This window comes from Pogona vitticeps, chromosome 2 (genome assembly GCF_051106095.1).
Source record: "Pogona vitticeps strain Pit_001003342236 chromosome 2, PviZW2.1, whole genome shotgun sequence".
In the NCBI taxonomy this organism is placed as follows: Eukaryota; Metazoa; Chordata; class Lepidosauria; order Squamata; family Agamidae; genus Pogona; species Pogona vitticeps.
In genome coordinates this window covers 194,914,501-194,930,359 of record NC_135784.1, presented here as the reverse complement: position 1 = coordinate 194,930,359, position 15,859 = coordinate 194,914,501, and the positions used below count along the sequence as shown (strand labels likewise).

General features: G+C 44.8%; 1 protein-coding gene across 1 annotated transcript in view; it reads right to left on the bottom strand.

The window, feature by feature from the left end:
• Window positions 1-15,859, bottom strand: part of LOC110088899 (transient receptor potential cation channel subfamily V member 6) — a 111,361-nt gene that overhangs the window by 28,029 nt on the left and 67,473 nt on the right. The window contains exons 5-8 of the mRNA XM_020811521.3: window positions 14,180-14,278; window positions 9,978-10,153; window positions 1,475-1,621; window positions 2-214 (exon numbers count right to left, since the gene is read on the bottom strand). Of these exons, the coding sequence (XP_020667180.3) occupies window positions 2-214; window positions 1,475-1,621; window positions 9,978-10,153; window positions 14,180-14,278 (635 nt within the window). The remainder of the gene's footprint in view (window position 1; window positions 215-1,474; window positions 1,622-9,977; window positions 10,154-14,179; window positions 14,279-15,859) is intronic.

Here is a 15,859-nt window from a genome sequence, read left to right as displayed (position 1 = left end):
CCTGCAGCTGCTTCTGAATGTAGATCGTGTTGTCCCTTTCGTGGGTTTTATTCCAGCTCCGTTGTTTCAGAGGGCGATAGACGCAGCACATGGTGAAGCAAATCATGTAGAGAACGTAGAAGAAGGCCAGGACACAGAAATACGGCCGCCCATATTTATTCCACTTCAGGCTTACTAGCTCATTCACAGGGGTGAGGTCTAGGATCCGCCGCGCCTGAAACATGTAAAATGACCTTTGCTTAGCATTCTCTCCAAGGAAGAAATTAAAAAAACACACACACCAAGAAACAAATAAACCTTAAGGGTAGGAAAAAGAGGATTTAAAATGGGTCATACACTCAAAAACGATTCCAATATTGTTCTGGAATTTATTTATTTTTAAATCTGCTTTACATTACAGGTGTACTGTAACAAGCGATAACATCACACTTTTTGTAATGTAACTGTCACTAGTGTTAAGTTACTTTTCTAGCAATAGGGTGTGAGCGACCACAGTATTTAGGTGTGTTTTATAGTATAGGCCAGGGTTTTGTAGCACTCTGGCATACAAATTTTAAAAACAGCTGGAAGTCATTTACAGTGGTGCCTCGCTAGACGATGATAATCCGTTCCACTGAAATCGCTGCTTAGCGAAATCATTGTCTAGCAAAAAGCATTTCCCCATTGGAATGCATTGAAATCTGTTTAATGCGTTCCAATTGGGAAGAATCGTCATTGTCTAGCGAAGATCGGCCATAGGAAAGCCGCTTTGCAAACTGCCAATCAGCTGCTTAAATCGCTGTCTTGCGAAGCTTAGGTCCTGAAAACACCTCTTTTGCAAGCGCGGAGGAAGCTGTCAAAATCGTTGTCTAGCAAAAATTGGTTTGCGAAGCAGGGACCAAACATTGTCCAGCGAAATTCCCCCATAGGAATCACTGTTTTGCAAATTGCTATAGCGATCGAAAAAAGTCAATGTCTAGCGAAAAAACTGTCATGCAGGGTAACTGTCTAGTGTGGCACCACTGTAATTAAAAAAAAAAGAGTATGTTTGAATAATGAGCAATTAAAGACTTCCTTAAATAAACTGCAAGAGTGATAGCAGTGTACTATTTTTTTAAACCCCTCTGAACAGGGATTGTAACTAATTACATTTCCAAATTAACTTTCCTCGCTCTGCTTGGTGTTATTTATGAGCGAGGGGCGGATGTTTGGTAGCAACTAACTACCTTTTTTGTTTAAAAACAGGTTGGACAATGCTAACAGAAGTACTACATTAGCTCTAAGAAACATGGGATTGTGGGACAGAGCAGATGAGGGTTACTAGATAAGGCACTCTAAAGTTGGGTCAGCAGTAGGACTGGTTCTGACAGAGGTTGCTAATGAAGCAAGTAACATGGCCCCATACAACCACGACGCATGTCTGCAGGCCGATTTGGGCCTACTTGTAGCAGGATGCTCTAGCAGTCTCCCCTTCCCCCCCATCCCCGACAGATACCTCTCTGTTTTTGGTGGTGACAATGAGTTCCAGGAGAGACTGATCATCGCCCCATGAGTCAATTTCTGTAAGATCGTACAAGGTGGACGTCACAGGCCCAAAAGTCCACTGGATGTGCTTTCTTCTTTGCATTAAGTGCTGAAACATCTGGTTGTGGGGAAGCAAAAAAATCTCAGTTACTATAGCCCCTGATAGGATTGATGCAGGTGCCCCCATGACTCTGTTCTGGTGCAATCTCTCTCATTCTCTCTCTCTTTCTTTAAGGCCAGGTTTAGAAACACACAGAACCACAGGGGGAAAAAAAAGAAACATTTTAATGAATTCTACAGTGAACACCAATTTGCTGTTTCTCGCCATCAAGTCAGAACTGACTTATAGAAACCCTAACAGGCTTTTCAACCTTCCATGACTGAGTGGGGATTTGAACCCAGGCCTCCTGAGTCCTAATCCATTACTCTAGGTATCCACAATGAACATCAACATGCCAAATTATTTGTGCAGTAAGATTGTAAATCCGACAGCATCTCAATCTTCTTGTTTTTGAACTAAGGTCACTACCTCCAATTTTTTTCCCAGGGCTTAGTTCTATTGTAACACCATATAAAGGGAAATCTTCATGGCTTTACAGTACTTCCCAGAGCTCAATTCTACTGTAATACCATATAAAGGAAATTCTCCTTCCTCCTTTCATATGGAGAGACGTTTGCCCGGGGACCATTTCCTGAATGCAGCCAAAATGTTATTCTGGTAATGCAGTCCCTGCAAGGAAGTCAAATTACACACCCGTGCAGTCATTCTGATAATTCTGTTTCATCTACCTATTAATTAAAATATCTACCAATCACTATTAGGCTGTCAAAACAGCATGCAAACAAAATACTACAATAGTTTAGATCATTACAAAGATTAAAGGAGAAAGCACTTTTTAAAAAGCCTGTTCTGAAGCATTAAAAGCAAAACAAGACAATAATTCCACTGGAGGCAGAATAATGATGTTGCTCTATCCTCCTCGTTAACACTGGTTTGATTGTGTGTGAATAAGATGGGCTCTTTTTCTTCTTGTATGACCCATTAGGGAGGCCAGGAGGCACCCTGGCAGTCTTCCCTAGAGGTCCCAAGGGATGCTCATGATGATCCAGGCTAAGGGCAAAGAGCTTTGTAAGAGCAGGAAGCTCTTGCATGTGTTGAAGTGGGAGTTTTCAAAGAACATTATGTAAGGTAGTTATGGCTAGAGGGGCAAAGTGAACGGATGCTATCTGCCAATCTCAGCAGAAGATAAACACACGCATGGGTAGGCAGGTCCAAAGTATGAAAGACCTCCATTGCTCATAGAATGTAAATTGCTTAATAAGACCGATTTTGTCTTCATGTCTGAATTATCTATACGTTTGTCTATCTAATATCCTGACTTTCTGCCAGTGCAATAAAACTGAAGAAGAATAGCATGTGCCTGCAGATGTCCTGGCCTCCTCCAGATCAAGTCTGGTCCAAACCCAGGCCTAGGTTCCAGGCTGGGGGAAGGCGGTCTCACCCTTTCCTAATGTTTATAAATGCACCTAGTTCTCTTTGTGCTCTTGTCATTGCTCTCAAGCACAGTAGGAAGTCAGCAGCCCCTGAATGGACAGCACCTCTGCTTCTAGGTGTCAGAGGCATTCAAGGTGCCTCTGCCTTCTCCACCTCCATAGCTACACTGGAGTAGGGATTTTCGGCCCCTCTGTGGTGCTGTGGCATCTCTTGGTCAGCCAAAGTACAAGGCTTGAAGATCCTCTTTCGGTGACTCCAGTTGGGGCCACTCCGCCCTTCCACTCCTTCCTCCTCTTCCTCAGCCTCTGCCACCAAGTACCCTCCCCTCCCACCTCCTGCTTCCCCATCTGCTCATCCTCCCTACTCTCTATTTTCATTGGCCCTCTCCTGCCTTCCAGACTCTCCCAAGTCCTGCCTCCCACCCTCTCCTCAGCATCTTGAGCCTTGATGCTTCTTACAAGTTCCTATTAATCTGGACTCTCAGGGCAGGCTTAGCCTGGTGACCTCTGCTTCTCCACCTCCATGGGCAATCCTGGCAGGAAGGGGTTGGGACCGCCATCGGCCATGTCACAATCTGCCATGGGTTAGGTGGCCCCACGGGACACACCCGAGGGCTGACCAGTATGGGAGTGTGAAGGTGTAGAAAGAGAGAGTGTGCCGTCCGCAGAGAAGAAAGAGGAAAAAGATGATGGAAAGAAAGAACAGCTGAATAGCAGCGAAAGTAATAAAGAAGAGAGGAAAGGGTTAACAGATAAAGAAGGGGAGGCAAAGGTGGAAGTGTGTTTGGCTGAAGGGGAGTGGGAGGAGTCAGGAGTGACAGTTGGAAGAGAGGAGAAGGGGAAGGGGGGAGTAGTGTGGTTTAGTGCGGTGGTGGAGGAATATGAGAGAAAGAAGAGAGATGAAAAAAGACAACCATTTGAGAAAGTTCGCACCCAAGGTTTAATAAGAGATTTCCCAAACCTGCGAGTGGGCGGACTCTTGCCAGATCCCTCACCTCACCAATATCCACCGGTGCGTACACCAACCCAAGAGTGGAAAGTAACCGTGGCTCCGTGGAAAGAAGAAGAGCAGCGAGAGCACGGTGGGAAGAGAGGGGAGTTCGAGGAGGGTCCGGATGAGAGGGGGTGGATTCGGCACAAATGCTGTGGGACAATCTGTGCCAAGAGGAGTCCCCCACCCCCTCAATGGGGTTACAAGAAACCCTTTGGGGACCATCGCCGTTAACCCCCTGGGACTATGTTCAATGTTTAGAGCATGTTGATGAGGCTTTGTTACCAAGTTGTAAACCGTTGGAACCGTTAAAGGAAGTGCTGGAGAGTGGAAGTGGCAATAAAAGTTCTGTTGTTAAAGTTATAAGGACTCAACCTTTATTATTTCCTGCTGACATGGAGGGGCCGCCTGAAGGGAAAGGCGAACCTTTTGACAGTGGCGCCCAACGTGGGGCGGCCCCTATGGCAGGAAATGAAGAGATGAAAGAGTTGCGACAAACGATTCAACGCCAAGCGAAATTGATCGAAAATTTGGCGGAACAACAAACGTTGTTAACACATCAATTGTTACAATTGAATGTAGGAGAAGAAAAGGCCAAAAGTGAACAGAAAGATGTGAAGAACCCATGGGTAGCCGGTCTCACACCAATACGTATGCAGAAGATGAGTGCCTCAGATGACCCAGAAGCTTATCTGCATACCTTTGAGAGGGTAGCCACCGCAGCTGGGTGGCCAAAAGAACAATGGACATTGATTTTAATACCCTGCTTAACCGGAGTGTTACAAGAAGTAGTGGATACGTTGTCCACCCAAGAGGCAACTCAGTATGAAACAGTCAAAGGTGCCATTTTACAAACTTTAAATTTGACAGAAGAAGCCTATCGCAAAAAGTTCCGAGAGCTCAAATTCAAAATGGGGATGCATCCGCGCCCAATAAGTCAGCGTATGAAAGCCAATGTAATCAGATGGTTAAAACCAGAAGAAAAGACGAAGGACGAAATAGTAGAAATTTTTGTTATGGAACATTTAATATCCACTTTATCTGTGAACATGCGCAGTTGGGTACAAAGAAACAGACCGAAGCGGTTAGAGGAAGCCATCAGCCTAACTGAGAATTATTGCGCGGCAGAGGAAGGAGCGAAAGAACACACCGGAACTACTTTTGAGAAGACACGCCCGCAAGACAAGATGGCGACCGGGAACAGCCCCGCGCCACGCGGTCCGTCTTCTTTTTCAGTTATCGGCAGGGGAAGACCTCAGAATTTCAAACCGATGCGCCCAAAACCAACGCGCCCTATCACGTATGACCAACGGCTGTTCGAACCGGGCACCGGGTTGAAGGAAGGAAAGGACGGCAAGCCTGTGTGTTTCGATTGCGGCCGTGTCGGCCACGTGAAGAGGCAATGCCCCAGACTGGACTGTTCATGGGTAGGACAGAACAACGAACGAATTAAGATATTGGGATCAGAACAAGAGGGTTGGGAAGTGATGGCTACAGTAAACGGACACGAAAAAAGAGCTTTGATTGATACGGGGTGTAGCAAGACATTGGTTCGGCAGTTGGAGGGAGTGGTAATACCGGATGATTTAACTGTAAGATGTATACATGGAGATTCTAAAAAATACGCCACTACTTGGGTAGATGTACAAATTGGTAAAGATTGTAGGAGAATGAAAGTGGGGATTGTGCCAGGGCTTTCGAGAGAAATGTTACTGGGACGCGATTGGGAGGGGGCGAGTGAATTGCTTAAGAGTAAAGAAGGGCTAGCCGGGGATTGCGACATTAATGAAATTGAAATTGACTTTTTAAAGGGAGCCTCACGGGATCAAATGAGGCTATGGCAGCAAGACGACCCGACATTACAAAAAATATTATATGAAGCTCAACCTACGGGATCTATTATATCTGGGAATACGGGATTTGAAATAGATGAAGGCTTATTATATCGAGTAAACCAAGAAGGGGAGAAACAGTTAGTGGTGCCCATGAAATGGAGAAAAGATATATTAAGAATAGCCCATGATATACCCACTGCTGGTCATTTAGCTATGGATAAAATGATTGCTCGCATAACTCAAAGATTCTGGTGGCCAGCGTGCAAAAGTGATATACTACAATTTTGTAAAACATGTAAAGAATGCCAAATGACTCAAACAAAACCTAGGCCAGGTGCTCCGTTGATGCCAATGCCTCTAATAGACCGCCCCTTCGACAGGATAGGAGTTGACATTGTAGGACCTTTAACGAAATCAGCGGGCGGACACACTCATATCTTGGTCTTAATTGATTATGCAACAAGGTATCCGGAGGCAATACCACTACGATCCACGAGTGCTAAAATAATTGCAAGAGAGTTGATGCAGCTTTTCACTAGGTTAGGGTTTCCCAAAGAAATATTAACAGATCAGGGCAGCAATTTTATGAGTTTAACGTTGAAAGAAATGTGGAAACTCTTAGATGTAGAACCGATACATGCCTCAGTTTACCATCCGCAAACAAACGGATTAGTGGAACGGTTTAACAAAACGTTGAAAGGCATGTTACGTAAATTGGTGATGGAGAAACCCCGAAAGTGGCACTTGCTGGTGGCACCGCTTATGTTCGCAATCAGAGAAGTACCACAAGCCTCCACGGGATTTTCTCCGTTCGAAATGATGTACGGTTGGAACCCTCGAGGAATTTTAGATCTAATTAAGGAAAAATGGGAAAGCGGAGCAGATAATTCTCAGATGACGGTACAGCATGTATTAGAAATGAGAGACCATTTAAAGAAAGTAGCAGAAATGGCTAAAGGTCATTTAGAACAAGCTCAAGCCGGGCAAAAGAAAAGATATGACGCAAAAATATCACCAAGGTCATTCGTAGCAGGCCAGAAGGTCCTATTATTGTTGCCTGCTGACAATGCTAAATTGTTTGCACGGTGGCAAGGACCTTATGAAGTCATCAGACAGATAGGTAAAGTAGATTATGAGATAAAAACACCTGACAAGAAAAAGAAGACCGGTATTTACCATGTTAATCTATTGAAGGAATGGCATGAAAGAGAAGCTTTATGGGGTGAAAGTATAGAAGAAGATTTAGGGCCAGAATCATCCCTATATCAAGGGGAACAAGTGGAGATTCCTTTGGGAGAAAATTTAGACGTATCACAGAAAACACAAATAAAAGAGATAGAGAAGGAATTCCAAGATGTTTTTTTCCACCAAACCGGGCCATACCCAAATGGCAGAACATTGTATTAATACCAAAGAAGGAATGGTGGTACGTAGCGGAAGTCGAAATTGGCCTTTCCACTTAAAAGATGTTATCAACAAAGAAGTAGAAGAAATGTTAAAATTAGGAATAATCGAACCCTCGAATAGTCCGTGGAGAAGTTATCCAGTAGTAGTCCCGAAACCTGATGGGAAAGTGAGATTATGTATTGATTTTAGGAAACTCAATGAGGTATCAAAATTTGATGCATATCCAATGCCACGCATTGAAGATTTATTGGAAAAGCTAGGGGGCGCTAAATACCTCAGTTCGTTAGATCTTACGAAAGGTTACTGGCAAATTCCCGTGAAGGCTGAAGATAAAGAAAAGACAGCCTTTGTCACCCCAAAAGGGTTATACCAATTTATGAAAATGCCATTTGGGTTACATGGGGCAGGAGCCACATTCCAACGCTTAATGGATAGAGTTCTAGAGCCTGTTAGCACCTTTGCGGGAGCTTATATTGATGATATACTTATTTTTAGTAAGAGCTGGGAAGAACACATAATTCATATTAGACGAGTACTAGAAGAACTCAAGAAGGCAGGATTAACTGTTAATCCTTCTAAGTGTAAGGTTGCCCAAGAGAAGGTAAAGTTTCTAGGTCATGTTGTAAGTAAAGGGGAGATACGCCCATCAGAAGAAAAAATTGACAAGCTATCTGATTGGCATGTTCCCAAAACAAAGAAAGAAGTACAACAATTTTTAGGTTTGGCCGGGTATTACCGACAATTCGTACCTAACTTTTCTGGTATTGCAGCCCCACTAACTGATCTTACTAAAAAGAAAGTGAATAAATATATTAAATGGGGTAAATTAGAACAAGAGGCTTTCGATAAGTTAAAGATTATTTTGAATGAGTTACCTAAGAGATATCCGCTCCAGATTTCTCTCTTCCTTTCATTGTACAAACAGATGCGTCAGATAGAGGTATCGGGGCAGTGTTGGCTCAAGAAAAGTCAGGAATAGAGTACCCAATTATGTATCTTAGCAAAAAATTAAGTCCTCGCGAACAAAAATATGCAACTATTGAAAAGGAAGCATTAGCAGTAAAATGGGCCATTTTGACATTAAAATATTATTTGTTGGGAGCACCTTTTACGTTAGTAACTGATCATGCACCCCTTCAATGGCTAAATAGAATGAAAGATGCTAATCCGCGACTGACACGATGGTACTTGAGTTTACAGCCATATGCATTTCAGGTGAAATATAAAAAAGGGACCAACCATGCTAATGCTGATTATTTTTCGCGACAGGGAGAAGGAAATATGCGCGGTGATGAAGAGCGGACGGCCCACTCCTCCGGGGGGGGCGTGTGAAGGTGTAGAAAGAGAGAGTGTGCCGTCCGCAGAGAAGAAAGAGGAAAAAGATGATGGAAAGAAAGAACAGCTGAATAGCAGCGAAAGTAATAAAGAAGAGAGGAAAGGGTTAACAGATAAAGAAGGGGAGGCAAAGGTGGAAGTGTGCTTGGCTGAAGGGGAGTGGGAGGAGTCAGGAGTGACAGTTGGAAGTGGAGAGAAGGGGAAGGAGGGAGTAGTGTGGTTTAGTGCGGTGGTGGAGGAATATGAGAGAAAGAAGAGAGATGAAAAAAGACAACCATTTGAGAAAGTTCGCACCCAAGGTTTAATAAGAGATTTCCCAAACCTGCGAGTGGGCGGACTCTTGCCAGATCCCTCACCTCACCAATATCCACCGGTGCGTACACCAACCCAAGAGTGGAAAGTAACCGTGGCTCCGTGGAAAGAAGAAGAGCAGCGAGAGCGCGGTGGGAAGAGAGGGGAGTTCGAGGAGGGTCCGGATGAGAGGGGGTGGATTCGGCACAAATGCTGTGGGACAATCTGTGCCAAGAGGAGTCCCCCACCCCCTCAATGGGGTTACAAGAAACCATTTGGGGACCATCGCCGTTAACCCCCTGGGACTATGTTCAATGTTTAGAGCATGTTGATGAGGCTTTGTTACCAAGTTGTAAACCGTTGGAACCGTTAAAGGAAGTGCTGGAGAGTGGAAGTGGCAATAAAAGTTCTGTTGTTAAAGTTATAAGGACTCAACCTTTATTATTTCCTGCTGACATGGAGGGGCCGCCTGAAGGGAAAGGCGAACCTTTTGACAGGAGGCATGGTAGTTGGCCCAATATTGCGCCTCTCCAGGGCTCCTCTACAGCTTTCCTTGGCTCAGTCAGGCACTTGCCCAATTTCACAACTAGTATAAGAGGGGGCATGTGGCAGAAAGCCTGCCCGAGCAGGACACTTACATGATTGCCTTTATACAGCTGTATAAGTAAATAGGATTCTGAACCAAGCAGCTGGTTTTCATTAAGGATGGGATTTTTTGATTTTCTGGACTACAGATACTATAATTCTCCATCCTGGCAGTTCTACTTACTTTACTGGACACCTTATAAAAACCTAGATACGATGCACCTGGAAGAAACGCCTCCATTGAAAGGCTTTGACACTTTGCTAGGCCGAGCTTGGCCCCAGCTTCCTGGTGGGAAAGGGTTCGTAAAATAGGCAGAACTGAATTATGGAGAATTATGGTATTCGTAGTTAAGAAAATCTAAAAATCCCATCCCTGGTTATCCTGGTCATGTTAATGATGATAATAATGGATATCACTTTCAAAAAAATTTACCATGAGCCTTTGACGTCATGTCAGCAAAGTGGGCTGTCAATACATGAAAGAAACCAGTGGCTGCAACCGTAAAAAAAATGTGACGGTGTGCTGGTTTACTCACCATGGTGTTGCCCTCTATCCCAGCCAACTTAAATGGAGTGAGTCCCTCATGGTTGGGGATGGAGTCTATGTCTCGCTGCTTCTTGTCTTGCTTGTTGTAGGAGAGGAACAGGTGGTACATTTGACATGCAGCTGCTTTATTTGGCTGGAGGACTAAGTTATGGAGGACGGTGTTGCCTGCCGGAGCACAAAACACAACAACTGAACAAGGGTAGTTCTTGTGGGCTGAGGAGAGTTCCAGAGGCTATAAGTGGTCCCTGATCATCCTCATTTGCATCCTTTGTGGCTTTGCAGGAAAAAGAGCACAACATGAAAAACGGGTCCTAGTATTTTCATCTCTCTGAGGAGGAGGAGGTGGAAGGGGAAGACAGAAGGGGGACGAAGGGAGAGATGGTTCTTCATTGGTATGCCTCTATTTCTTTTTTAAATTCTTTTTAATTTTTAAAAACTAGGGATAAGGTAAGGAGTACAAAAGGTAGAGGGGGATATGGGGGGGAAAGAGGGGGAGAAGAACACAAAATGTACTGTCATCCAATCTGTTTATTCATGTTGCGATAACAAGTCTGCTTTGTGCCTTTCTACAATTTGATTGCCCTCCAGGTTTCAACTTACAGTTACATCTTAGTTTAATTCTATGTTATTCAAACACTATCTAGTGACTCAAACCATTTATATGATAAATCCCATTGTTCAGTTGCCTTTTGTATTGGACTGTCTTTCAACACTTCTGATAGAATATCCATTTCTGCCACTTCCCATGTCTTCTCAAGGAACTTCCAGTTCTTGGCATAAAATTTTTTGGCTGCAGTGACTATATATATAAATAGGTAGTTCTTTGTCTTATCTATATTATCTGGTATAATGCTCAGTAAAAATAATTCTGGAGTTATTTTTTGTAACAGAGTATGTACTGCTATCCAATACTGTACTGTTTTGCTACTCTACAAGTCCACCACATATGGTAAAAGCTTCCCTGCTGTGCTTCACACTTCCAACATTTGACACCTCTGTATAAAATCTTTGACAATTTTTTCAGTCATATCCCACCTATAATTACTTTATCATTTGAGCCCAGCAGAACTTTATTGAATGCTGTTTGTTCTGTGTAGAAGCCCTCTATTTTATCTTTTGTATACTTAGATTCCACTTGTGCTCTGGACCACTAGTCTAGATATATGTTTTGCATTTCTAACTTTTCTTTGGACCTTAACTCACAATCATTTTTTAATAGATCTCAATATCTTAAAAGTTTTGCTTCTGTCATGAGGTTAGGTTGTGTAAAGGCCTCTATGGGTGATACCCAGTCTGGTGTTTTTTTGGAAAATCTGCTGAATGATCTTTTTCCAAGTCTCTAGTAGGGCTCTTCTTATCATCTGCGAGTTGAAACTTTTCTGCTCTTTATCTTATTTGTACCATAGAAAGCATGCCAACATAACTGTAAATCACGTCCTTCCAACCTGAGTAGTCTATCATTATCTAAAGTTATCCATTCCTTCATCCAGACTAATACACAGGCTCTGTAATACAATACTCAATATGTGAGACCAAAACCTGCTCTTTGGCTAGCATCTTGCATTGCTTTGATTTTAATTCTTGGTTTTTTACCTTGCCACACAAATCTCATGATTATTTTGTTAAGTTCTTGAAAAAAATTCAATAATTTTAATATTATGGGAATTGTCTGAAATAAAAATACAATTTTAGGTAGAACATACATTTTGATGGTTGCTATTCTTCCCATAAATTACTGTATTTTTTGCTCCATAAGACACACTCCCCCCCAAATGTGGGGGGGAGTCTGTGCGTCTTATGGAGCGAAGGCAGCAATTTCATCCCCGCTGGCCCCGTGGGGGGGGGAGCGTCACAAGGGTCCGGGTGAGCCTTCCAGGACCCTTGCGACGCTCCCCCCACCCCCCACGGGGCCAGCGCAGGTGAAATCGCCAGCTTCCAGGTGGGGGGAGTGTCACAAGGGTCCTGGAAGGCTCACTCGGACCCTTGTGATGCTCCCCCCCACCCCCACGGGGCCAGCGCAGGCGAAATCGCCAGCTTCTGGGAGTCTTTTGAGGCTTGGGAAGCTTCAGAAGACTCCCAGAAACTGGCGTTTTCACCCCCCTGGCCCCGTGGGGGGGTGGAGTGTCACAAGGGTCCGAGTGAGCCTTCCAGGACCCTTGCGATGCTCCCCCCACCCCCCACGGGGCCAGCGCAGGTGAAATCGCCAGCTTCCAGGTGGGGGGAGTGTCACAAGGGTCCTGGAAGGCTCACTCGGACCCTTGTGATGCTCCCCCCCACCCCCACGGGGCCAGCGCAGGCGAAATCGCCAGCTTCTGGGAGTCTTTTGAGGCTTGGGAAGCTTCAGAAGACTCCCAGAAACTGGCGTTTTCACCCCCCTGGCCCCGTGGGGGGGTGGAGTGTCACAAGGGTCCGAGTGAGCCTTCCAGGACCCTTGCGATGCTCCCCCCACCCCCCCACGGGGCCAGCACGGGCGAAATCACCAGCTTCTGGGAGTCTTTTGAGGCTTGGGAAGCTTCAGAAGACTCCCAGAAACTGGCGTTTTCACCCCCCTGGCCCCGTGGGGGGGTGGAGTGTCACAAGGGTCCGAGTGAGCCTTCCAGGACCCTTGCGATGCTCCCCCCACCCACCCCCACGGGGCCAGCACGGGCGAAATCACCAGCTTCTGGAACTCTTTTGAGGCTTGGGAAGCTTCAGAAGACTCCCAGAAGGTGGCAATTTCGCCCCCTCTGGCCCCTGGGGAGGCAGGGTGAGTCTCTAAAGGGTCCTGGAACACACCCTAGGACCCTTTGGAGGCTCACCCTGCCCCCCCGCTGGGCCAGAGGGGGCAAAATCGCCAGCTTCTGGGACTCTTCTGAAGCTTCCCAAGCCTCAAGAGTCCCAGAAGGTGGCGATTTCACCCCCTCTGACCCCCGGGGTGGCAGGGTGAGTCTCTAAAGGGTCCTAGGGTGTGTTCCATAAGATCGACCTCTCCATAAGGCTCATCAGTTTTTAGGAGAAGAAAACAGATTATTCTTTCCTGTTTTCTTCTCCTAAAATTTTGGTGCGTCTTATGGAGAGGTGAGTCTTATGGAGCGAAAAATACGGTAGCTGTAATTTGTCCCATTTCTCCAAGCTATTGTGTATCTCTTCAATCAACTTCACATAATTGTCTTTTAATAATGTAGTAGTTTTCTTTGTGATTTGAATCCCTAAGTATCTGATTCTCTTCTCTTCTTGAAAGTTAGTCCTTTCTATTAATTTCTCTCATTCCTGAGCTCTCATATTATTAACAAATATTTTTGATTTCTTTTGTTTCATTTTCATTCCTGCAACACCACCAAAATTCATCAGCATCTCCATCAGGTCTTCAATTGAGTCCATTGGATCCTCCAATATAGTAACTAGATCATCTGCAAAAGCTTGGAGTTTAAAAGTATGATCTCTTACTTTCAGTCCTTTTATTTACTTTTTATCTCTAATCTGCTCAGTTAATATTTCTAGAGTAAGAATGAATAGTAATGGAGAGAGTGGAGTGTGCCTCTATTTATTTACTTTTAAGTAGCTGCTGGGAGCCAAACTCCATAAATGGCACCATCGCATGGTGCCATTTCCACAGGCTGGCTGTGGAACTCACCAAGGCCTCAGCTTTCACAGACACAGAGCTATAACAGAGGAGCGCAGGGGGCTCATGCCACAATCTATCTCTTGCTCTGAATCGCATCACACAACTCTTTAAAATTAATGGAACAGCTCTAGCCAGACTGCATCATTTCTGATTACGAAATGAGGGACTGAGCACACATACAGATGCACCAAAATCAATCAGTCAGTCAATCAACCAATCTCTTTCCATAACCACAGGTGTAACATATATAGAAAACCTATCTTCTTCTCTAACATGTTAAGCTGTCGGCCTGCCTTCAGATAATCTCCCAGATGCATTCTGAACAGTCCGATTCTTCTCATCATGTATTTTGGGTATGGGGTTCCAATATGACACTCCAAGACAGGCATCTTGGAGGGGGGCGGACGCGAGGATGGGGAACCCTGCAGACTAATCCCCACTTTCCCAGGAAGGAATCTGTCCAATCTGGTCTCCTGACATATTCACAAAAGATCAAGGTTGTGGGACAGCCCCAATGAACCAGACTCTCCTTCTACATGTACCCCCCTCCCAAAAAGGGTGCAAGACCCCCTCAGAAGATGCCATACCTAAGGAGTCTTGTACTCGGATGTCAGCGCCATAGTCAATGAGCAACTGCACAACTTCTTCGCTCCCTGCACAGGCTGCGAAAGATAAAATATGTTCCCCTGTGGAGATAGGAAACAGACCAACAAACAAAGGATTTAGTAAATTTCATTCCTGGCACTGGAGGCACAGTCCCAGATTCACTGCTGCCCCTGTACACAGAACTCAAAAGTAATGTTATATAAATCACTTAATTCTCTTTGGCAAGAAGAACTGTCAAATAATTACCTCTTCTTTTATATATAGCACAAGATCCTGAGGAATTTGGATTTCTTGCATCAAGAACAGAGATACTCACGTGGCTTGTTGCAGTTCTCCGCCCTTCCATCCCCACAGAAAACTGACCTCCTCCCTCCCTTTTCCTCTTGTTCTTTTTCTACACCGAAACTGGCTTTTCTCCCTTTTCGTTGAAATTCAGAGTCAAGCTGCAGGCTTCGCCCACAAGACACAAGTTCTTGGAAGAGCCTCCTGAAAACATTGATGACAATATTCCCAAGGAGCACCGTAGCCCTGTGACATTGAGGGTTTCAGAGCTGTAAGGTTAGGGAATCATATACTACTGCTCTAAGATGCTCTAGTGTTACCGAGAGTGTAATCCGAACAAAGCCAAGGTGGCTGAGGGCCAGCTGACAAATGGGCTGAACCTAAGCCTCTGTCAGCCAGCAGTGTGTATGTGGGATTACTTAGAGACAGTCTCCCCTTGGCATAACTTTGAGCTGGCACAGTGGCTGCGTTCCTGGGCTGGAGGAGCTTGCCTCTGGCCTAACTCAATATCTCCTTCACTGGCTCTTCTGAAATCAGGGGCTGCAGCCTACTAGTCTGCAGGCCTCCCCATTCCTGGCCCCAAAAGGCACCTGCCCTTAAAAAACTAGAATATCAGGGAGGACTCTGCATCCTTTCTGACACGCTGTTCTTGAAGGAAGGAACACTGAATTATTACCTGTACCTTGAAGTGATAGCACTTTTCAAATACTTGAAAGGCTGTCATATAGAGGAGGGGCAGGATCTCTTCCTGATCATCCCATAATGCAGGACACGCAACAATGGGCTCAAGTTACAGGAAACCAGATTTTGGCTGAATATCAGGAAAAATTTCCTAACTATAGGAGCAGTTAAGAAGTATGAGCAGTACGGCAACGGAACCATTTACCTCGAGAGGTGGTGAGTGCTCCAACATTGGAGACATTCAGGAGGAGCTTAGACAACCACCTGGCAGATCTGCTTTGACTTGAATTCCTAACTTGAGCAGGGGGTTGGACTCGATGGCCTTATAGGCCCCTTCTTAACTTTACGATCCTATGAAGAGTCATAGTGGAAAACCTTCCTCAAGATACATGAACAGAAGATTCATTTTATTCAGAATTCATATGGGAAATTATCTGAATTCTTCCAGACAGATCTTTGCCACTGGAGAGCTTTGCTAACAGGCTTCTCAGATCATAAGAGGTTCTGAATGGACAATGGCATCCCCTGCCAATATAAGGGGATTTATGCCCACAGAAGAAGCTTTTGTCTATTTCATTTGGGTCAAATGTCTTTGAGTAAGAACTGCATGTAGATTTGCCATATAAGAACTGCTGGATTAGATCTATCCTTATAGCTCTAGGTATGCTAACGTTACAGACATAATAACATCAGAGCAC